At 42.0% G+C, this 23457-nt stretch overlaps 2 protein-coding genes across 4 annotated transcripts in view; both read right to left on the bottom strand.

The window, feature by feature from the left end:
* LOC127527217 (transmembrane protein 272-like) overlaps positions 1 to 23457 on the bottom strand; it is a 242432-nt gene that overhangs the window by 129716 nt on the left and 89259 nt on the right. The window lies entirely within an intron of this gene.
* The window catches only part of LOC114648783 (transmembrane protein 272-like), a 48845-nt gene that overhangs the window by 17342 nt on the left and 8046 nt on the right, over positions 1 to 23457 (bottom strand). Inside the window, exons 2-4 of the mRNA XM_028798035.2 lie at positions 10158 to 10245; positions 9480 to 9530; positions 9179 to 9382 (exon numbers count right to left, since the gene is read on the bottom strand). Coding sequence (XP_028653868.2) covers positions 9179 to 9382; positions 9480 to 9530; positions 10158 to 10224 — 322 coding nt within the window. The 5' untranslated portion in view covers positions 10225 to 10245. The remainder of the gene's footprint in view (positions 1 to 9178; positions 9383 to 9479; positions 9531 to 10157; positions 10246 to 23457) is intronic.

The following is a 23457-nucleotide window of genomic DNA, read 5'->3' as shown; positions in this document are numbered from 1 at the left end:
CCCCCCTGAACCTAATAACTGGTTGGGCCACCCTTAGCAGCAATAACTGCGTTTACGATAACTTGCAATGAGTCTTTTACAGCGCTCTGGAGGAATTTTGGCCCACTCATCTTTGCAAAATTGTTGTAATTCAGCTTTATTTGAGGGTTTTCTAGCATGAACCGCCTTTTTAAGGTCATGCCATAGCATCTCAATTGGATTCAGGTCAGGACTTTGACTAGGCCACTCCAAAGTCTTCATTTTGTTTTTCTTCAGCCATTCAGAGGTGGATTTGCTGGTGTGTTTTGGGTCATTGTCCTGTTGCAGCACCCAAGATCGCTTCAGCTTGAGTTGACGAACAGATGGCCGGACATTCTCCTTCAGGATTTTTTGGTAGACAGTAGAATTCATGGTTCCATCTATCACAGCAAGCCTTCCAGGTCCTGAAGCAGCAAAACAACCCCAGACCATCACACTACCACCACCATATTTTACTGTTGGTATGATGTTCTTTTTCTGAAATGCTGTGTTCCTTTTACGCCAGATGTAACGGGACATTTGCCTTCCAAAAAGTTCAACTTTTTGACTCATCAGTCCACAAGGTATTTTCCCAAAAGTCTTGGCAATCATTGAGATGTTTCTTAGCAAAATTGAGACGAGCCCTAATGTTCTTTTTGCTTAACAGTGGTTTGCGTCTTGGAAATCTGCCATGCAGGCCGTTTTTGCCCAGTCTCTTTCTTATGGTGGAGTCATGAACACTGACCTTAATTGAGGTAAGTGAGGCCTGCAGTTCTTTAGATGTTGTCCTGGGGTCTTTTGTGACCTCTCGGATGAGTCGTCTCTGCGCTCTTCGGGTAATTTTGGTCGGCCGGCCACTCCTGGGAAGGTTCACCACTGTTCCATGTTTTTGCCATTTGTGGATAATGGCTCTCACTGTGGTTCGCTGGAGTCCCAAAGCTTTAGAAATGGCTTTATAACCTTTACCAGACTGATAGATCTCAATTACATCTGTTCTCATTTGTTCCTGAATTTCTTTGGATCTTGGCATGATGTCTAGCTTTTGAGGTGCTTTTGGTCTACTTCTCTGTGTCAAGCAGCTCCTATTTAAGTGATTTCTTGATTGAAACAGTTGTGGCAGTAATCAGGCCTGGGGGTGGCTACGGAAATTGAACTCAGGTGTGATACACCACAGTTAGGTTATTTTTTTAACAAGGGGGCAATTACTTTTTCACACAGGGCCATGTAGGTTTGGATTTTTTTTCTCCCTAAATAATAAACACCATCATTTAAAAACTGCATTTTGTGTTTACTTGTGTTATATTTGACACGTTTGGTTAAATGTGTTTGATGATCAGAAACATTTTGTGTGACAAACATGCAAAAGAATAAGAAATCAGGAAGGGGGCAAATAGTTTTTCACACCACTGTATATATATATATATATATATATATATATATCTATCTATCTATCTATCTATCTATCTATCTATCTATCTATCTATCTATCTATCTATCTATCTATCTATCTATTGTCAGTTCAGCACTCCGGTTGGAATATTAATTAATTAATAATTAATTTAAACTTTAGGTTTACACGGTGCTCTGTTTCCATAGTACCTGCACTCATGAATATATCTGTATGTGTCAGTCGCTGAAATCCCCGCGCTTGGCACCGGAGAAGTACTGCTTTTAAATTTTTATTAAGAAGAAAAGAAAACCTTTTTAAATTGAGGTAAAATATACCACTAACAATTTGTTAAGGATCTGTTTTTTTGTGTAGCTGACTTCACACAGCCTCTCCGCTGTTTTATAAACGAACGTCATATAAGGTCTTCCTTTTTCGTTGCTTCGCCAACGGAAGCAGCCTTTTTATTTAATCCTGTTTTTATGATTGTTCTGTTTGTATACCAGTTTGTCAGTTCAGCACTCCGGTTGTAATATGACCAAGCTGTGCAAGCACACTCTTGAGAATGCAAAGTATAGTTGTACAGGAGAAAAGCAATCTTGCCTCAAATCAATGGCAACCTTTTGTAGGTCTATGAACTTAATTTAAACTTTAGGTTTACACGGTGCTTTGTTTCCGAAGTACCTGCACTCATGAATATGTCTGTATGTGTCAGTCGCTCAAATCCCCGCGGTTCGCACCGGCAAAGTTCTGCTTTTAAATTTTTATTAAGAAGAAAAGAAAACCTTTTAAAACTGAGGTAAAATATACCAATAACAGTTTGTTAAGGATCAGTTTTTCTGTGAAGCTGCCTTCACTCAAGTGATCACTTCAAGCTGTAAGCCTGAGAAATCACCCCATAAATGCACACGTTTAATTGCACATCTGTTAATATATATGCTTACACAGTATTAAAAGACACTCAACAATTACACAGTATTAAAAGACACTCAACAATTAACGTCATTTACCTTTGTTCCCGCGTTTGACTCGTGCTGTAAATCTCTTCCTTGTCTTCACTTCACGTGATTACGTAGGAGGCGTAATACGTGATGACGCGATACGTGACTCCGCCTCCTCCATTAGAGTATATGGACAAAAAACAGGTTCCAGTTATGACCATTACACATAGAATTTCGAAATGAAATCTGCCTAACTTTTGTAAGTAAGCTGTAAGGAATGAGCCTGCCAAATTTCAGCCTTCCACCTACACAGGAAGTTGGAGAATTAGTGATGAGTGAGTGAGTGAGTCAGTCAGTCAGTCAGTGAGTCAGTGAGGGCTTTGTCTTTTATTAATTAGCATAGATATATGTGTGTACAGTATGTATGGAAGAGAAGGTCTGTGATACGGTTTGCATATTTGCAGCTGGAGATCCACAAAGGGAGAAAAAAATGAATCACGTATCATAAAGTAGTTTTTATTCCTGAGCTTTCAACCCCTACCAGGGGTCTTCATCAGAGGATAATGCTTAGATTTACAAGAATCAAAGGCAATATATAGCAACACATTCAGTATGGGGGATGGGGGGGGTGGGTGGAGGTGACTAAGTCAGTATGATCAAGGGGGGGGGGGGTTGTATAGTTTAATCATTGTGTATATGTCCTTTTTAAGTTGGCATATGCTGGGTTTATATAGCAAGTTGGGGGGTGGGGTGGGGGAGGTGACTAAGTCAGTATGATCAAGGGGGGGGGGGGGTTGTATAGTTTATTTATTATGTACATGTTCTGTATGTGTATATATAGTGTATATTATATATATATATATATATATATATATATATATATATATATATATATATATATATATATATATATATATATATATATAGCTGTACTCGGCCACGCGTTGCTGTGGCTCAGTCTGGTTAAATGGAAAAGAAAGAAAAGAGAAAGCGCACGTTTCAAATATGCTTAATTTCACAATGCTTGTGGGTATACAATATTTTTTGTTGTTCCATTGTCTGTGCAGAATGTTAGACTGAATAATATTGTTAAGTTCGTAGACGTGTTTGTTTTTTGCCGAAAGAATAGCTCGTTCACTCAGCCAATCGTGATTCTTATAATTGGTTTGAATATGGGGAAATACTTTTTCAATCAATTCTTCTTTTGACGTAACTAAATTGCAGAAGTTATGAGGCAATGAAATTCGTCCTGAGGTCAGATCAACCGGCACCTTTCCGTTCCCAGTTTCCAGATTTCTCCAACCCCGTTATTGACAGTTTGCATTATTTGATCGCAAATGCCTTTTTGCTGAAGCGTTAGCTTAGGTATATTTGATTGCACGTACGACAAAAGATCACCCGTGTTGTAATTTTGTTCACGACGCAATTCTACATCGAACGAAGCAGCAGCAGATTGATTCGGTGATGGCATTCCCAATTGATTGAGAACTTTGTTCGCGATTTCTATGCACAAATCTTCAATTACTATCAACGCTTAGTTGTAGATTTCTGCCGTGAAATCCATGTTTATATTTGAATTTTACTTGCGTATTCGACGGGAAATATCTTCAGCCATGTGCGATTTATATTTCTCCCATAACTGTGTTGGAGATGAAGGAGAGCAGGCGGTCAATATGATTGCAAACAATGCACGAATTTGATTTGGATGTGACGTGTTGCACGCGTCATTAATGTATACATCCCAGTGTCGGTCGTTCTCCAATAAATTCAGAGCTTGACATGTACTTCGGAAAGTGGCACGTGTAACGCCGTTGACAATTCTCAATTGCTGGAAAGACGTTGGACCGGGCACATTTACCAACAGCATGTGAACAAAGTAGCATTCATCTTGATTGGGATGCACGGTGTACAGTCTGCCTATCGTAGTTTCTTTGAATATGCCAGGTTGTCCGTTGACTCGCTCTCCTCGTTTGCGTTGTTCAAATAATTTTCTACTCGCATTCCATGTGTAATATGTAGGCACTTCCGAATACAGCAGTGTTTTCGCAAACGCGTCATTTTGACATAACGTAAAGAAAGCAGTTAACGTTGCAGCCGGTGGATTCAGAGCTATTTGTTGCACATTTGCAGCTGTGAAATAAACGCGTTGTCCATTTTCTAGATGTACTGCTAAGTGAACAACATCTGGACTTCGTTCATGTATGGGAAACGAAAGAATTCACCATACAGCTTCATTGCTGCTTATGTATCTTCCAGCCTAATACTGTGCGATTTCATCAATATGTATGACCGCATTCCTATCACTTCTTTCTGGTTGCACGACAATAACTGCCATGTCTCTGCCTTTATTCACGTACTTACAAATGTATTTGATCGAAACATTGAAATAGAATCGTAAAATATTTAGTATAGCGTGTTTTGCTTTTACGTCCAACAGATGGCGCTGTGTTTTCAAAAAAAGCATGTTTTTACCTGTCACAGGTGTGACATCTATATAAGATCTATATAAAAACACGCGCGTATTCGAATGCAACGTTGTGTCAAAATTTCAAAGCAATCGGTGAAGAACTTTCGGAGATTTAAGGTTTTGAACAAACGAACATTTACATTTTTATTTATATAGATGTATATATCTATGTATATATATGGTTATATGGTTTTGGCAAGCAAGCGCTTTTTTTCCAACCTAGAAGACGTGTCTTGAGATCCGTTTAATCGCCTCGTTCCCTTTTATGAGTGACTGTGTTAGTCGCCGTACTTCGTACAGGTCTTTGAACGCACTGAATACTTGTAACTGGTGTCGCCCGTCGGCTACTTTCGACAGGGAATGGAAGCAATTGTCTAGTAACAAAAATTATTTGTAAGTGATTTCGCATTGAAGAAATAGTAAAAACTTGATCACTTGGGAGAATACCTAAAGAAATACACACAGCAAATGCAATTGCGAATACACCAGAATCTGCATGATTTAATTGTTGCTGTGCGTCTTCATAAACTATGGGAGGTTTGTAAGGAAACAAAGCATGCTGATCTGCTCCCATTTCATCTTACAGTACTCTACGACGGGAACTGATCTGATGTTCATACTAACCTGGCTTATGGCTTATGGCTCCGGGGCGATCACGCCTGAAATTACCAAGCGTTACTGTTTGTGTATTGGAACATCCAAATCCTGCTTCCTCCTCCTGCTGCTTGCTATCGCCGCTCACCTACGCTACCATACCCGCCTGTCCTACCGGCTCCGTTGTGCTGTGCTGCTTCTACACTGCTATCAGCTAAGTATCACTCAGTATTTTGAGTACTGAGAAAAGCGCTATATAAATGTAATGAATTATTATTATTTATTATTAAACACTAAAGTACAAAAACGAAGTAGAAAGTAACAATAAACCGCAACACCGCCGGGAACACAGGCACACCGCGTCTACTCAACACTAAGAAACACTAAAGGAAAAAATACTATTCAGTAAGTACCACATCTACTAAACAGTAAATCAGTAAAGGAGAAAGGACTAACCGCGTCAGCTGTGGAGCTCAGCTCGGAGTGAAATGAAGTGAATGAAATCAGGTGAATGGGAGGGGAGATGATCACGTGACCCCAACACCCGCCTTAACTCTCCGTCCCTCCACAAACACACAAACACAGCCACACGGATCCCAACTCTCCATTATAGATATAGATGTACAATTATGCATGTCCATCCATCCATCCATCCATCCATCCATCCATCCATCCATCCATCCTCTTCTGCTTATCCGAGGTTGGGTTGCGGGGGCAGCAGCTTGAGCAGAGATGCCCAGACTTCCCTCTCCCCGGCCACTTCTTCTAGCTCTTACGGGAGAATCCCGAGGCATTCCCAGGCCAACCGGGAGACATAGTCCCTCCAGCGTGTCCTGGGTCTCCCCCGGGGCCTCCTCCTGGTTGGACGTGCCCGGAACACCTCACCAGGGAGGCGTCCAGGTGGCATCCTGATCAGATGCCCGAGCCACCTCATCTGACTCCTCTCGTTGCGGAGGAGCAGCGGCTCTACTCTGAGCCCCTCCCGGATGACTGAGCTTCTCACCCTATCTTTAAGGGAAAGCCCAGACACCCTGTGGAGGAAACTCATTTCAGCCGCTTGTATTCGCGATCTCGTTCTTTCGGTCACTACCCACAGCTCATGACCATAGGTGAGGGTAGGAACTTATTGAGAGCTTTGCCTTAGGGCTCAGCTCCTTTTTCACCACAACAGACCGATGCAGAGCCTGCATCACTGCGGATGCCACACCGATCCGCCTGTTGATCTCACGCTCCATTCTTCCCTCACTCGTGAACAAGACCCCAAGATACTTGAACTCCTCCACTTGGGGCAGGATCTCGCCTCCCACCCTGAGAGGGCACTCCACCCTTTTCCGGCTGAGGACCACGATCTCGGATTTGGAGGTGCTGATTCCCATCCTAGTCGGTTCACACTCAGCTGTGAACCGATCCAGAGAGAGCTGAAGATAACGGCCTGATGAAGCAAACAGGACAACATCATCTGCAAAAAGCAGTGACCCAATCCTGAGTCCACCAAACCGGACCCCCTCAACACCCTGGCTGCGCCTAGAAATTCTGTCCGTAAAAGTTATGAACAGAATCGGTGACAAAGTGCAGCCCTGGCGGAGTCCAACTCTCACTGGAAATGGGTTCGACTTACTGCCGGCAATGCGGACCAAGCTCTGACACCAGTTGTACAGGGACCGAACAGCCCTTATCAGGGGGTCCGGTACCCCATACACCCAGAGCACCCCCCACAGGATTCCTCGAGGGACACGGTTGAACGCCTTTTCCAAGTCCACAAAACACATGTAGACTGGTTGGGCAAACTCCCATGCACCCTCCAGGACTCTGCTAAGGGTGTAGAGCTGGTCCACTGTTCCGTGACCAGGATGAAAACCACACTGTTCCTCCTGAATTTGAGGTTCAACTATCCGATGGACCCTCCTCTCCAGAACCCCCGAATAGACTTTTCCAGGGAGGCTGACGAGTGTGATCCCTCTGTAGTTGGAACACACCCTCCGGTCCCCCTTCTTAAAGAGGGGGACCACCACCCCGGTCTGCCAATCCAGAGGCACTGTCCCCGATGTCCATGCGATGTTGCAGAGACGTGTCAACCAAGACAGTCCTACAACATCCAGAGCCTTGAGGAACTCCGGGCATATCTCATCCACCCCTGGGGCCCTGCCACCAAGGAGTTTTTTGACCATCTCGGTGACCTCAGTCGCAGAGATGGGGGAGCCCACCTTCAAGTCTCCAGGCTCTGCTTCCTCATTGGAAGGAATGTTAGTGGGCTTGAGGAGGTCTTCGAAGTACTCCCCCCACCGACGCACAACGTCCCGAGTCGAGGTCAGCAGCGCACCATCCCCACCATATGCAGTGTTAACACTGCACTGCTTTCCCCTCCTGAGATGCCGGACGGTGGACCAGAATCTCCCCGAAGCTGTCCGAAAGTCGTTCTCCATGGCCTCCCCATGGACAGGACAAAAAGGTCCGGTAGGACTCCTTCTTCAGCTTGACAGCCTCCCTCACCGCCAGTGTCCACCAACGGGTTCGGGGATTGCCGCCACGACAGGCACCGACCACCTTACGGCCACAGCTCCGGTCAGCTGGCTCAATAATAGAGGCACGGAACATGGCCCATTCGGACTCAATGTCTCCCACCTCCCTCGGGGCGTGGTTAAAGTTCTGCCGGAGGTGGGAGTTGAAGCTACTTCTGACAGGGGGCTCTGCCAGACGTTCCCAGCAGACCCTCACAACATGTTTGGGCCTACCAGGCCTGACTGGCATCCTCCCCCACCATCGAAGCCAACTCACCACCAGGTGGTGATCAGTTGACAGCTCTGCCCCTCTCTTCACCCGAGTGTCCAAGACATGTGGCCTCAAGTCTGACGACACGACCACAAAGTCGATCATCGAACTGAGGCCTAGGGTGTCCTGGTCCCAAGTGCACATATGAATACCCCTATTCTTGAACATGGTGTTCGTTATGGACAATCCGTGACGAGCATAGAAGTCCAATAACAAAACACCGCTCGGGTTCAGATCGGGAGGGAAAATTCCTCCCAATCACGCCCTTCCAGGTTTCACTGTCATTGCCCACGTGAGCATTGAAGTCTCCCAGCAGAACGAGGGAGTCCCCAGAAGGTATGCCCTCTTGAACCCCCTCCAGGGACGCCAAAAAGGCTGGGTACTCCAAACTGCTGTTCGGTGCATACGCACAAACAACGGTTAGGACCCGTCCCCCCACCCGAAGGCGGAGGGAGGCTACCCTCTCGTCCACCGGGGTAAACCCCAATGTATAGGCTCCAAGTCGGGGGGCAATAAGTATGCCCACACCCGCTCTGCGCCTCTCACCGGGGGCAACTCCAGAGTGGTAGAGAGTCCAGCCTCTCTCAAGGAGATTGGTTCCAGAGTCCAAGCTGTGCGTCGAGGTGAGCCCAACTATATCTAGCCAGAACCTCTCAACCTCACGCACTAGCTCAGGCTTCTTCCCCTTCAGAGAGGTGACATTCCACGTCCCTAGAGCCAGCTTCTGTAGCCGAGGATCGGACCGCCAAGGTCCCCGCCTTCGGCCACCACCCAACTCACACTGCACCCGACCTCCTTGGCCCCTGCCATAGGTAGTGAGCCCATGGGAAGATACAATTATGCATGTGACAAATTACTCTCTTGAATCTACATGTTTTATAATATTTTTTATTACATGTTCTTGACACGAGTGTGTACACGCTTACTACACCAATGTTTGCCACACATTACACACATAATAGCCCAGATCGAAAATTGCTGGATTTTCACATACAGAGTTATGTGAAATCAGACTGCACGTACCTGTAATGAACCAGCAAACCATGAACAGAGACAGCAGCCCATTGCACACGGTTGACCCTCCCCTTGCACTGGACCCAAATACCTCTGCTTCCTTGCCAAAGTGGAAGAAAGACAGGAAGTCCATTACAAGACAAAACACTCCTGACACAATCAAATAGATGGGGATATAATGCTGGACAGGGCAGGAATTCAAGTAGATTGAACCTGAGGAAGAGCATTAAGAGAGAAAAGCTTTATAATTAAAAAAAAAAAACACTAAACACACACAACTCCCTGGTAAAACAAATAACTACTGGTTTACCTATGGTGATCTGAGCCACTGGCAGAGCACACATTATCGTTCTGAACAGCCCTATGGAAAGAATAAAACAGATAAATGTGGCACAAGCATGTCATAACTTATAATTGCAATATGAGTTAGAGAAGACAGGAAATCATGGATTAATCATTTCACAAATAACAAAAATAATAGCATGTAGAGACCATGTGCATTTCCTAAAGAACTAATCAGTCTGAGTGTTGCCAGGCATGCAAGACAGTGGTCTATAAAGCACGTAAGACAAACCCCAGCAAGTAGTATTAGAATTTCACTGATTAAAATGCATTGAAGCAGCAGAACACCAGCCTTCCTTTTTTTCGCTACTCCATTCCTTTTAAGGTGTAACACCGCAGCCTACAGTATGCTGACACTCTAAGGCTTCAACACCATGTGTAAAAGTGTGCTCTTTAGGTGTCTGTAGTCAAAGTCAACTGCATGTTGAAGAGGTCTCTTTCGTGAGGAGATACACTCCTTCTAAATTAGATCTTTGTGGGTAAAAACTCACATTTACATTAAGGGGACAAAAAAAATCCAGTTTTATAATCTGACCCAGTTTGACCTGCCTTATTTGTGAAGGCTTTTCAAGCTGTCCACATTAATGTTAGAATTAGTTACCAGCCAGAACAATAAGTGTTCCAAAGAACATAAAAAAGTACCTACATGCTATAGCTGAGCTCACTTTAGTAGTCTGGGATATACAGAGAAGAGGATTTCTGTTTTCTTCCATGTTGCCAACTTGTACGTAATTCTGTGAAAACAGTAAATTGATTTTAAAATGCACACCCTGTAATTCCAGGGACATTCCAAAGCTGCACACATTACACCACTCCAACCATCACTCTGCAACATTCCACCATTCTTTCAGTAGGCACCTGCATTTTCTTGCCATGCTGACATGGCATTTGCACATTAGCATCCCATAATCAGTCAAAATATGCTAGCACAGCATCACTTTGGACAGATTTGTAATAGACAGAGAACTGACAAATACATAGATCCCTGTTCATCTTCACCACTGTTCTACGTTACCAAAGGTCTACATTTCTGCCTCCCAGGTTAGGGACAGCCAATTGCCGACAGTCTCGATTGATTTCCTGGTGACTTGGAAACAGTAAACTGGAAAATGACTGCACTGTCATTACTATAACAATTACCCATTCCAGGGTGATAAGAAAAGCAGTGGCACTTCAACGGGAGGAATATTTAGGGTAGTGCTTGTTACTGGCATAGGTAGTATAGGAAAATGGTTTTGGCAACAAATGATCCCCAATCTGCAGGATCACCTCATGCTCGTGTTCACTGTTCTGCTGTGTCACTACTGCTACTGTCTGCAAGTACAAGTCAGTGAAATGACACCTAATTAGCGATGTTCAGATCGATTTGTAGCCAATCTAAATCAGACAATTTTCACTAAAAAAAACTTGATTGGTGATCAGTAAATTGGCCAATCACAAAAGCCGATCACTTCAGCCCCTGCTTTTCTAAGCTTTACGATAATGTATCTGCAGTACTGCTTTACACAAGGTATTACAGTACAGTAGTTGAGCCACTGCCATTTTTGTTTCTTTTTTAATTTTGCAGCAAAGTTGCATAGTAGTAAACGAGAGGCAACTGGAATATTAATTTCTTTACGGTTAAGAAAGTGGAGTAATAAGAAAGAAGTTGAGAGCATGCACTGATACAGCGCATTGCAGCACCCACCACACTACAAACCACCTCAGGATCCCAAATTAGGACCGAAGCACAGCCGTGCAATGGGTAACACCCCAGCACCACATAAGTTCAAATGGGGTGAAACTGTGAGGTTTGTTACAGTGGCTGGAGTGCCAATCCTGCCAATAACCCCCGAGGACCTACTTGCAGGTTAATCTCATGCCCAGGATGGAGCAATTGCAGGTTAAGGGCCTTGCTCAAGGGCCCAACAAAGTGGAATCACGTTTGGCATTTGCAGGATTTGAACCGGCAACCTTTCAATTGTCAGCACAGATCCCTAGCCTCAGAGCCACCACTCTGCTTCAGAGTAGTAAACTCAACTGATAAAAAGGAATCAGGGGAGTTGTCCCAGTTAGGTTAGGTTAGGTTAGGTTAGGTTAGGTTTCTTTATTTAGTCATGTTTACACAGGAAAACATGAAATTTGCCTTCTCAGTTGCATCTAATAACAAGTAACAGACAGAATGAAATAAAACATACAAATAGAAATAAGAAAGGTTAAGGTAAGGCAGTTAGATAAAACTTATCTATACCAAAAAAAAAAAGGTAACAGGATATACAGTGATCCCTCGCTATATCGCGCTTCGCCTTTCGCGGCTTCATTCCATCGCGGATTTTATATGTAAGCATATTTAAATATATATCGCGGATTTTTCGCTGCTTCGCGGGTTTCTGCGGACAATAGGTCTTTTAATTTCTGGTACATGCTTTCCTCAGTTGGTTTGCCAGTTGATTTCATACAAGGGACGCTTGTGGCAGATGGCTGAGAAGCTATCCAGCTTACTTTCTCTCTCTGTCTCTCTCTCTCTCTCTCTCTTGCGCTGACTAGGGGGGTGTGAGCAGGGGGGCTGTGTGCAGCTGCTTCCTGAAAGGACATGCTGCACGGAGCTTCGACTACTTAAAAGCTCAAAGGGCACGTATTGAGTTTTTTATCTCTCTCTCTATCTCTCTCTAACTCTCTCTCTGCCTCTGACAGAGGGGGTGTGAGCTGCCGCCTTCAACAGCTTTGTACCCGGCGGTGCTTCGCATATTTAAAAGCCAAAAAGCCCTATTGATTTTTTTTTTGACTGCTTGCTTTGCACTCCTTTGAAAAGGAAGATATGTTTGCATTCTTTTAATTGTGAGACAGAACTGTCATCTCTGTCTTTCATGGAGCACAGTTTAAAACTTTTGAAAAAGAGACAAATGTTTGTTTGCAGTGTTTGAATAACGTTCCTGTCTCTCTACAACCTCCTGTGTTTCTGCGCAAATCTGTGACCCAAGCATGACATTCTAAAAATAACCATATAAACATATGGTTTCTACTTCGCGGATTTTCCTACTTCGCGGGTGGCTCTGGAACGCAACCCCCGCGATGGAGGAGGGATTACTGTATATCAAAACCTTAAACATTATCTCCGATATTTCTTATTGAAAAGTCGTATGGCACTAGGAAGAAAGGAGTTTCTGGAGCGATTTGTGTGGGTTTTCAAAGCAACAATCCTTCCTGATTTACTGAAGTTTAGTTCTACATGTAATGGATGTCTGTCATTAGTTGAGATGATTTCCAGTTTCTTTAGCATTGCCCTCTGACACACACTAGTCAAATCATCTACATTAGACAAACAGCAAGAAAAGATACTTTATATTAAATTAGATTATTTATTTATAAAAGCATTTTTAAACAACAGAAGTTGCACCAAAGTGTTGTACAAAGAAGCATTAAAATAAACATAATGCAAACAATCATGCAGAAGCAGAATAATAAAACAACCAATTATAACATCCACACCAATACCATCATACACAGTGAAAGGCGTAAGAAAACAAGTAGGTCTTAACCTCGATAGAGGATGAAAACCTGATGTGGAAAGGCAGGTCATTCCAAAGGCTAGGAGCAATAACTGAGATAGCTCTGTCTCCCCTCGACTTCAGTTGAGATCTAGGAACTACAAGGAGTAGTTGTCCAGATGATCTCAATGCTCTCGGTGCCGCATAAGGGTGAAGGAGGTTGCAGATGTATTTTGGAGCGAGACCATGCAAGGCTTTAAAGATTTTAAAATCAATGTGACATTTCACCGGTTGCCAATGGAGAGAGGCTAAAATGAGGGAGATATGATTCCTTTTTCTCAACCCAATTAAAAATCTAGCTGCAGCATTTTGAACCAGCTGAAGGCACAACTGAGCAGATTTGGGCAGTCCCACATATAAGGAATTACAATAATCTAGCCAAGATGTAATAAAGGCATGAATGACTGTTTCCAAGTCCTTCTGTGAAACAAAAGGATTTTAGTTTAGAAATATGCCTCAGTTGATAAAAACTGGACTTTACTACCATGGAGATTTGTTGTTCAAAATGTAGTGACGACTCGAAGATGATACCTCAGTTACTGACATCACTGTGATTCATTGCTGCCAAGGAGCCTAAGTGAGTGCCGATTTCAACTGCAGATGTGGTAGGACCAAAAATAATGACCTCTGTTTTATTTTCGTTTAATAGTAAGAAATTTTGTGCCATCCAATATTTAAGATTCTCAAAGCATTTCAACAACTTTTTGACAGATATCCGGCCTAACTTTGAGGTATAGCTGTGTATCATCAGCAGCATAACAATGATATGCGACATCATGTTTGTGAAAGATGGCCCTCAAGGGGAGCAGATAAAGGGAACATAGAAGGGGAGCCAGGATAGAACCTTGTGGGACAGGAGCTGGCTGAGAGAAGTTCCCATCTATGTTAACAGACATGAGGTAGGACTCAAACCATTTCAATGCACAGCCTTGAATGCCTACTTCATCCTCAAGCTGTTTTAACAGAACTCCATGGTCCACTGTGTCAAATGCCGCACTAAGATCCAGTAAGACTAAGATTGCAGAAGAGCCCAAAGTTAATAGAATATCATTTGTCACCTTCAGGAAAGCCGATTCAATACTATGAAGTTTTTTAAAACCTGATTGAAGCACATCACATACATCGTTATCCTCCAGATATGAAAGTAACTGCAAATAAACCACTTTCTCCATAATTTTGGACAGAAATGGAAGCTTATAAATAGGCCTATAGTTTGAAAGAGCTGTAGTGTGGGCTTATGCAGCACAGGCTGAACAATTACATGTTTAAAGTTGTCTGGCATTATACCAAATTTTAGACAGTTGTTAATAATAGCCAAAACAACTGGACTAATACTTCTGAAAGTATCTTTAAATAGGCGTGAGGGTTTGATATCTAGCGGATAATTGGAAGGTTTCATACGCAGGATTATATCAACTAATAGGTTGAAAGGAAGTAAACTAGCTGTACACTGGCATTAGAGGGGCTGATATAATCCCCCAGTGATCAGCTCCTGGAAAAGTAATGCTGGATCGAATGGCTTGGACTTTATTTATAAAATAATTGAGAAAAAGCTCAAAGGTCTCAGGCATACTTTCAGGGAAGCTGCTGACAGGTGGGTTTAAGAGAGTGTTTATGGTGCTAAACAGCACCCTAGGTCTCGAGGCAACATTAGCAATTAGACCAGATAAAATATTTGATTTTGCTGCTCTCACAACCTCTTGATAGAACTTCCAGCAAGTTCTGAGAATTTCATAAGAGACCTGCAGTTTGTCCTTTTCCCACCTCCGCTCAGCCTGTGTGCATTCTTGTCTAAGCGTACGAATGGTGTCATTTAACCATGGCTGAACACTGGCTTTTATCTTGGCTCTCCTAACTTTAAGGTGCGAGCAGATCCAGAGTATCCTTAAAAGTGAGATCGAGAAGCTTAACCATATCTGTAATATCTGAGCACACAGAGAGGGCTTCTAACACCAAGGGTAAACGAATGTCAGAGAAGAAATCAGAGAACTGCCGTGCTGTGTCAGCATTTATACTGTGTGAAAGGCGCTATGGTTTAGTGAAAATGACACTTAATTTCAAAAACAACTGCAAAGTGATCAGAAAAACCGGCATCAGAGATCTCAAGGTTATTTGCAGAGAGGCCAAGTGTTAGAACGAAGTCCAATGTATATTCTACCTGATGTGTGGGACTTGACACCAGCTGAGTAAAATTAAAAGAGTCCACAAGATCTAGAAATTCTTTAACAATTGGTTTTGTCAGACAACAAACTTGAATGTTCAAATCTCCTAGAATTAGCATTCTATCAGTGCAGGACACCATGAAAGATAAGAACTCTGATAACTCCTGAACAAAACTCTCATTACATCCAGGAGGTCTATAAACCAGTGCACCCAGTATGGGATTTGTAAGATAATTTTTAAACAGATGAACCTCAAAACTGGAGAAATTGTCTAGAGTCAAAAGTCTACATTTAAAATGATTCTGAAAAACAGTAGCAAGGCCACCACCTTGACCGGCGATTCTAGGGGAGCTTAAAAAGATACAGTCAGGAGGGGAGAGGTCATGGGGAGAAATTGAGTCGCTGGCACTTAACCAAGTCTCTGACATAAATAGAAAGTTCAGGTTGTGGGATGTAAAATATTTGTTGGCTACGGACCAAACTTTCATTAAGGCCAACTTCACGGAGTAGTTTGAAGGTATCTCAAGGTCTTTTTGATTGATCTTTATCATACGTATGTGAGTATTGAAGTGAGCGAAGGTTATCAAGGTTAACTCCTCCATCCCTCGCACTTGATCCAATGAGAGAAAATCCAGGAGCAGAACAGAAGGTAGGAATTAAACTGACAGTCAGAGAACTGGAGGGCATACTCCAGCGCAACCGCCGACAAGATCCGTAATGTATATAGCAGGCCCTCTTAAAATTCCTAGAACAACACAGTGATTATATAATCCAGCTCCTTGGTGAGGCATCAAGTTCAAACTCCTCAGCTCAACAAATGAATAAGCAAGTGCCATTAAAATGCATACACTTAGCTCATAAGCTGAAGAACAGGGGATCAGATCCACATTTTAAAATTACACCTCAAGAATTATGAATGTGTAGTTAATACACTGAAGAAAAACAACACACCTGTATAAATATAACAAATTTATATTTTAACAGCAACAAAGCTGTAGTGCAATTAATGATTCAAAATGATTAAAATCTATACGTGAATGTACAGTATATTTAAATATAAGCAGCATTTAATTGCCAATGTCAATTGATTGTATGAAAAAAATATATATAGCTATATATCCATCCATCCATCCATTTCCCAACCCGCTGAATCCGAACACAGGGTCACGGGGGTCTGCTGGAGCCAATCCCGGCCAACACAGGGGCACAAGGCAGGAAACAATCCTGGCAGGTGGCCAACCCACCGCAGGACACCCACAAACACACCCACACACCAAGCACACACTAGGGCCAATTTAGAATGGCCAATCCACCTAACCTGCATGTCTTTGGACTGTGGGAGGAAACCGGAGCGCCCGGAGGAAACCCACACAGGGAGGACCCGGGAATCGAACCCAGATCTCCCAACTGCGAGGCAGCAGCGCTACCCACTGCGCCAATATATATATTATTTCTATGGTCACTGAACAAGAAGCCTACAGAATTTCATTTTGAGGATATAAAAAATCAACAGTTAACACCTGAAAAGGACATAAGGCTTCTATGCATCTGGTTATACAGGAGCTTATTGTAAAAAGATTTTAAAGGGATAAAGGGAAAGAAAAAATTGGAATCGGTATTGGATGATCAAGTAACATGAAGTCGGTGATCAGTATCGACCTTAAAAATCCTGATTGGAGCATCCCTACACGTAACTATGTGTACCTGTTTTCTTTAAACGTACACAAGCATACACAATAGTACTTACACTGTGCAATGCCTGTCTGTTTGCTCAGTTACAATAAACAGATAAATTATTGACCTACTGTAAATAATGAAAACTATGTTTATAATATGTTGAGATGGTTTAGTCATTCGGTAGATTGGACCTTTGATTGAAAAATGGGGGGTTGAGTGGGAATCACTTGGTGATGGAGCCTTGGTAATGTATCCATTACAATAGCTGAAAAAGGTTAATCGAATAATGAAAACTGTTGTAATCAGTGATGAAAAGGTTAAAGCCAAATGGCACTTTTTTTAGAAAAAATGAGAGGAATGAAGAAAGGGTGAGCTAAAGATGGTGTTTCTGTCACACAACTTGAAGTTTCCTCAGTAGAATTTTACAGTTGTTTTATTTTTTTCTGATATCTTTGTGCAATATCCGAGACAACTTGAAGTTAGCAATTTGTTTAAAAATGTTATAGATTTAATTTTTTTGTATCTTTGTGCAATATATGACAGAACTTGTTTACAAATGATATAGTTTTTCCTGTGCAGTGTTTGATGGATCTTTGATTTTTCCAATATAGTACAGTATGTTAGATTTGTTCTTGCTTGTATGCTGCACAATTTACCTTACAGCAAATCAGTTTATGTTTATCCAAACTATAATGTTCATCCATGTAGATCAATTATGATTAGTATTTTATTCTCTTTGGATTCATATCTTGTTTACATTAAGAGTAAGTGTCTGTTTAAAACATTTTCATTATAATAGTCTTGTTGGTCTTAGTGCAATTTTCTGTGTAAATCCTGTAGGTCACTTTGAAATGTTTTACTCATACTTGCACTGTTTGATCTCAGTATTACTGGTGATTAATGCTTTTGTGTTATTTGACTTCAGTTTTTAATAAATAAATAAGATCTGTTCTCTTTATCTATTGTTTCCATTAATCTCATTAGTAAGCTACAATTAATATCCTATTAACAAGACCAAGACAGATCAATAAGACCTTTATAAACATGTTTTTAAAGGATGCAAGATATTTGCTAATTATTGTTATGGTCAAAGTCCCTTAAAATATCGAGATATAATTTTTTGCCAATATTGCACACTTCTAGATGCAAATGAATATGCTAATACAAAGAACTCAGGAAGAAACATGCAGATGTGCAGCAAACATTAGGCAGAAGTGTTATCTTTTAGAATGATTCATGTTTAAGCTTAGATAAACTAACCAGTGTGTAAATGTCTGTCAGAAAATGTGAAATGTTGGCTTTTGGGAATTTTGTTGTTTAACGTGTATCTCATAATTAGCTTAAAGTTCTGGTTGATAGGATAAATTGACAGTTTTTTTGGATTTTCACTAATGTCACTTACTAAAAATAGTCATCAAGCCACAGTATAAAAGCATACAGCCTTAGAGAGGTAGTAGACACTATACAACCATTGAGAGGTGCAGACACAATGGCATTTCAGAGAGGCAATTGTGACAATGCACTACTAAATTACACAGACATCCCTCTCCTGCTTATACTGGGGAGAAGACTAAAGTATGGACACTGATTTGAATCATTCTTGTTGTATGTTCTTCTACTGTTAAAGTAACTCTTCCATGTTTGTTCAGATGCATGCCATTCTCATTCTATTAGAACTGAACAGCACTTTCAGGGGTAACGATGAGACAGCTCAGGGATATAGGCTTCTCTCTGGACCCTGCTAAGGAATTGAAAGTTGAGGTGACCAGCCTCAGTCATATTGATCTTTTTTGACTTTTATGTTTGAAACATGAGTGATGAGTGGATGTCACATTGGTAAATAATGTAGGGTGTACATGTAAATCAAGGCTTATAATTTAGGCATTTCCAGAATTAATTTGTCCACCAACATAAAAAGATTCTTAAATGTTAAAGTTCCTTTTGTGGACACATCTTCATCAAAAAACAAGCTGCCCTGACAGAGGTGCAAGTTACCAATACCAATGGCACTGACACATCCCAATATCATGGCAGATGCCAGCTGTTGGACCCAATAACAGCTTGGATGGTTCTTTTTCTGTTTGGGCTGGAGAATATGAGTGCTGTCTTTGCCAAAAAATATTTGAAATGTTGATTTGCCAGAACAAAAAACACATTTCCACTGTTCTACTTTCCATATCGGATGAGACTAAGCCAAGAGCAGACGGTAGCACTTCTGGACAGTGTTGATGTATGGCTTCTGAAGTATTCCCAAGCCTATATTAGGATATTCATTACAAAAGGACGGAAACTTTTAGGACTGGGATGTTTGAGGGACTGGAGATCATGTAAATTTAGAAGTGGTTTTCGGCTTTCCCCTTTACTCACTGACATTTGACTGGATTTCTTTAATGTTTTAATTATATTGTGCATGCAATGTAGAGAGTGAAATGCTAAAAATCCAACAATTTTTTTCTTTGGGAAACACTTTTCTCCAAGTCCTGGATTATTCACTTATGAATCTGGAAAACTGGCAAGCCTTGATCCATCCTTGCCATTAAAAGACTGGGGGCCTCATGTATAAATGGTGTGTATGCACAAAAATGTTGTGTACGCCCGTTTCCATGCTCACTTTGAGATGTACAAAAACTAGACATGGTGTAAAGCCACACACATTTTTTTGCAAACAGGTGGCACCCAGCGTCAAAGCAGTGCTACTGTAACTGTGCTGCTTCCCTTTTTTTTTCATATTAGCATCCATGACACGGGCTTCAACAAATACACTGAAATTAATTGTACATTGTTTACAAATTTAATTCATCCATCCATCTTCTTCTGCTTATCCAAGATCGGGTGGCAGGGGCAGCAGCTTGAGCAGAGATGCCCAGACTTCCCTCTCCCCGGCCACTTCTTCTAGCTCTTTCTGGGGAATCCTGAGGTGTTCCCAGGCTAGCCAGGAGACATAGTCCCTCCAGCGTGTCCTGGGTCTTACCCCGGGGCCTCCTTCCGGTTAGACGTGCCCGGAACACCTCACCAGAGAGGCATCCAGGAGCCATCCTGATCAGATGCCCGAGCCACCTCATCTGACTCCTCTCGATGCGGAGGAGCAGCAGCTCTACTCTGAGCCCCTCCCAGATGACTGAGCTTCTCACCCTATCTTTAAGGGAAAGCCCAGACACCCTGCGGAGGAAACTCATTTCAGCCGCTTGTATTCGCGATCTCGTTCTTTCGGTCACTACCCATAGCTCATGACCATAAGTGAGGGTAGGAACATAGTTCGACTGGTAAATTGAGAGCTTTGCCTTGCGGCTCAGCTCTTTTTTCACCACGACAGACCAATGCAGAGCCCGCATCACTGAGGATGCCACACCGATCCGCCTGTCGATCTCACGCTCCATTCTTCCCTCACTCATGAACAAGATCCCGAGATACTTGAACTCCTCCACTTGGGGCAGGATCTCACCCCCAACCCTGAGAGGGCACTCCACCCTTTTCCGGCTGACGACCATGGTCATGGATTTGGAGGAGCTGATTCCCATCCCAGCCACTTCACACTCAGCTGCAAACCGATCCAGAGAGAGCTGAAGATCACGGCCTAATGAAGCAAACAGGACAACATCATCTGCAAAAAGCAGTGACCCAATCCTGAGTCCACCAAATCGGACCCCCTCAACGCCCTGGCTGCACCTAGAAATTCTGTCCATAAAAGTTATGAACAGAATCGGTGACAAAGGGCAGCCCTGGAGGAGTAACAATATAATGGTGCATGGAATGGCCAAACTATTCCAACTATCATAGCTGCTTTAGCATTGTTAGAAGACATCGCAAATGAAAGAATTAGAAGAAAGTGCATATTTATAGATGATAACAACTGTCTATCCTCTTGGAGTTATGTGCTGAACTGGCACCAGCATTACAAAGGCAGACTCTGAGGAATTGTGCTCTACCTGGTCCTTTGCATGTTCTGTAGCAGCAGTGGATCCAGTTGTCTTTGTCCATTGGAACAAATAACATATATAAGGGTAGTCTGTCAGTTCTGCAACCTAAATTTAAAGAGTTATGTGTCAGGCTGAAGAGTAGAATCAATAAGGTAGTCTAGTCCGAAATTCTGCTGGTGCCATGCACCAGTCCAGGTAAGAGTTAGGAGATTAGAAGGCTTAACATGTGGCTCAAACCTTGGTGTAGGGTAGAAGGGTATAGGGATTCCTTTTGGGGCAGACAGAACCTGTTCTGCTGCCACAGGTTACATCTAAACCAGAGAGGCACCAATGTATTGCAGAGGTGTATGAGTAGGTTAGTCAGGGATTGCTTAAACTAGGAAATTGAGGGGGTGGGGGGCAGGGAGTTTAGGACAGGCCAGATTTAGAACAAACAATAAAGTAAAAATAAAAACGCACAATAACATAAATTCTAACCCAAAATTTAAGTGCAAAAGTAAAATGAGTAACACATTAAAAATGGCTTACCTTAATACTAGATGTATCAAAAATATGTTGTATGCAGTGGAGCATAATTATGATGTTATAGCAATATCAGAAACCTGACTAAATAAAAACATGGGAATGAGTATAACAAAGAGATACACATTTTTAGGAAGGATAGTCAGAACAAAAAAAAAAGGTGAGGTTGCTGTTTTTGTCAAAAAGAGTTTAATGCAATTTCTCTTCAATTGGATGATGAGCCCCATCTTAGTGAGGACATCTGGCTTAGTCAGTAAAGCATTAGGGAAAGAGGCCTTATTTTAGGAGTGTGTTACATACTGCCTAATGCAGATAGTAATTTCAATACTCTTTTAGTAATACGAAAACAGCAACTTTACAGGGGATATCATTGTCGTGGGGACCTTAAACTATCCAAATATTACCTGGGCTAGCCTTGAAAATAGCATAAAACAAGAATAGGAGTTTTAAGATGTAATCAGTGACCGTTTTTTAAAACAGTATGTTAAAGTACCAATCTGGGGAGAAGCCTGTCTGGATTTAGTATTTTGTAATAATCAGTATAGAATTGAGAGTGTAGAGGTGATTGAACCACTAGGGTCAAGTAACCATAATATAATACACAGATGCAAAGACTAAAACTGTTAAGTTTAACTTTGGTAGGGCACATTTTGCACAGCTGAGTCTAAGGAAAATGCTCTGGAATAACCTTTGAAGTGTAGAGACAATCAAGGAGCAGTGGAACAAGTTTAAAAACATTTTATATAAAATGCAGGACACGTACATACCTGAATTTGAAATTTAAAATAATACTGCAGTGGATTAATAGTTGAAAAAGATGCAAATTAAAAAACAGCTGTATACGGCACATAAGATCATATGAGAACATATGAAACCATTAAGAAGGATATTCGGGAAGTTAAAAGGCAGTAAGAGAGGAATATAGAAGATAAGGTGAACAATGACCAAAGATATTCTTTCAGTATTTTAGTAGTTAAAAAAACAGTTAAGGGGAAGGTGAAGTGCCTCAGGAATAGTAATGGGGAATTTAAAAATACAGAAAGTGAAACAGCAGATGCTCTAAACTCACATTTGTCTCCGGTGTTCACATGTGAGGAAGTAGATAACCTCCCAGCTGTTAAAGGGACTACTAAGGAGGTATTGAGTGATTTGGAAATTGTAAAGGGAGAGATATTGCTTAGATTAAATAGGCTGAAATCAAACAAATCGCCAGGACAGATAATATTTATCCTCAAGTGCTGAAGGTGGTTAGTGAGTACATATATAAACCCATGACGCATATTTTTAGGAAGTCACTGTACACTGGGGAAATTCTGAGGGAATGGAAAAAGGCAAATATTATCCTGTTATATAAAAAGGGTGACTAAGTAACTAATGCACAGCTTAATGTGCATTACAGATAAATTAATGGAAGGAATTATTAAGGAAAACGTTGTACAGGGATCAGTTCTAGGGCCACTGCTATTTTTAATATATATAAATGATTTGGATAGGAATATAAATAACAAGCTGGTCAAGTAGGATAAATAACAAGCTGGTCAAGTAGGTGGACCTGGAATTTGTTGAATCATTGCAGAGGGACTTGGACAGCATACAGGCTTGGGCAGATTTGTGGCAGATGAAATTTAATAGTCAACTGGCAGACAGTGTCCAGAAGCCATTAAGAAGGCTAACAGAATATTAGGTTATATAGCATGATATGTGGAGTACAAGTCCAAGGAGGTTCTGCTCAAGCTTTATAACGCACTGGTGTGGCCTTATCTGGAGCAATGTGTGCATGTGGTATAGCGGGTCCCCAGCTCCCATCAAAGGCCAGTTTTTAAAATAAATAATCACTGCGCTTGCGGCTTAGCAAGGGGGCGTGGTGCTTGTGTGGCTGCAGCAGTTCTCAGGGCAATTTGCGATGTGGGCATTTCTCACCTAAGTGCGCAGGTGAGAGACTGCCCGCATTCGTGATTGTTCTTGGGGCTGCTAATTTGCCACAGCTGCTATGCCATCTCAATATATAGAAGCGCGAGTAGGCTAGAGGGATAAATGAACAGAAAGAGAGAGAAAAAAAATGAAATGAAAGAGAAAGGAAAAGACGGAGGTTGCTGGAAGGAAGTGAGGAGAAAGCCGGTGTGAGAGAGAGAGCGAAGGAG

The sequence above is a fragment of the Erpetoichthys calabaricus genome, chromosome 3 (assembly GCF_900747795.2).
Source record: "Erpetoichthys calabaricus chromosome 3, fErpCal1.3, whole genome shotgun sequence".
Lineage (NCBI taxonomy): Eukaryota > Metazoa > Chordata > Cladistia > Polypteriformes > Polypteridae > Erpetoichthys > Erpetoichthys calabaricus.
This window is presented reverse-complemented; position numbering and strand designations above follow the sequence as displayed.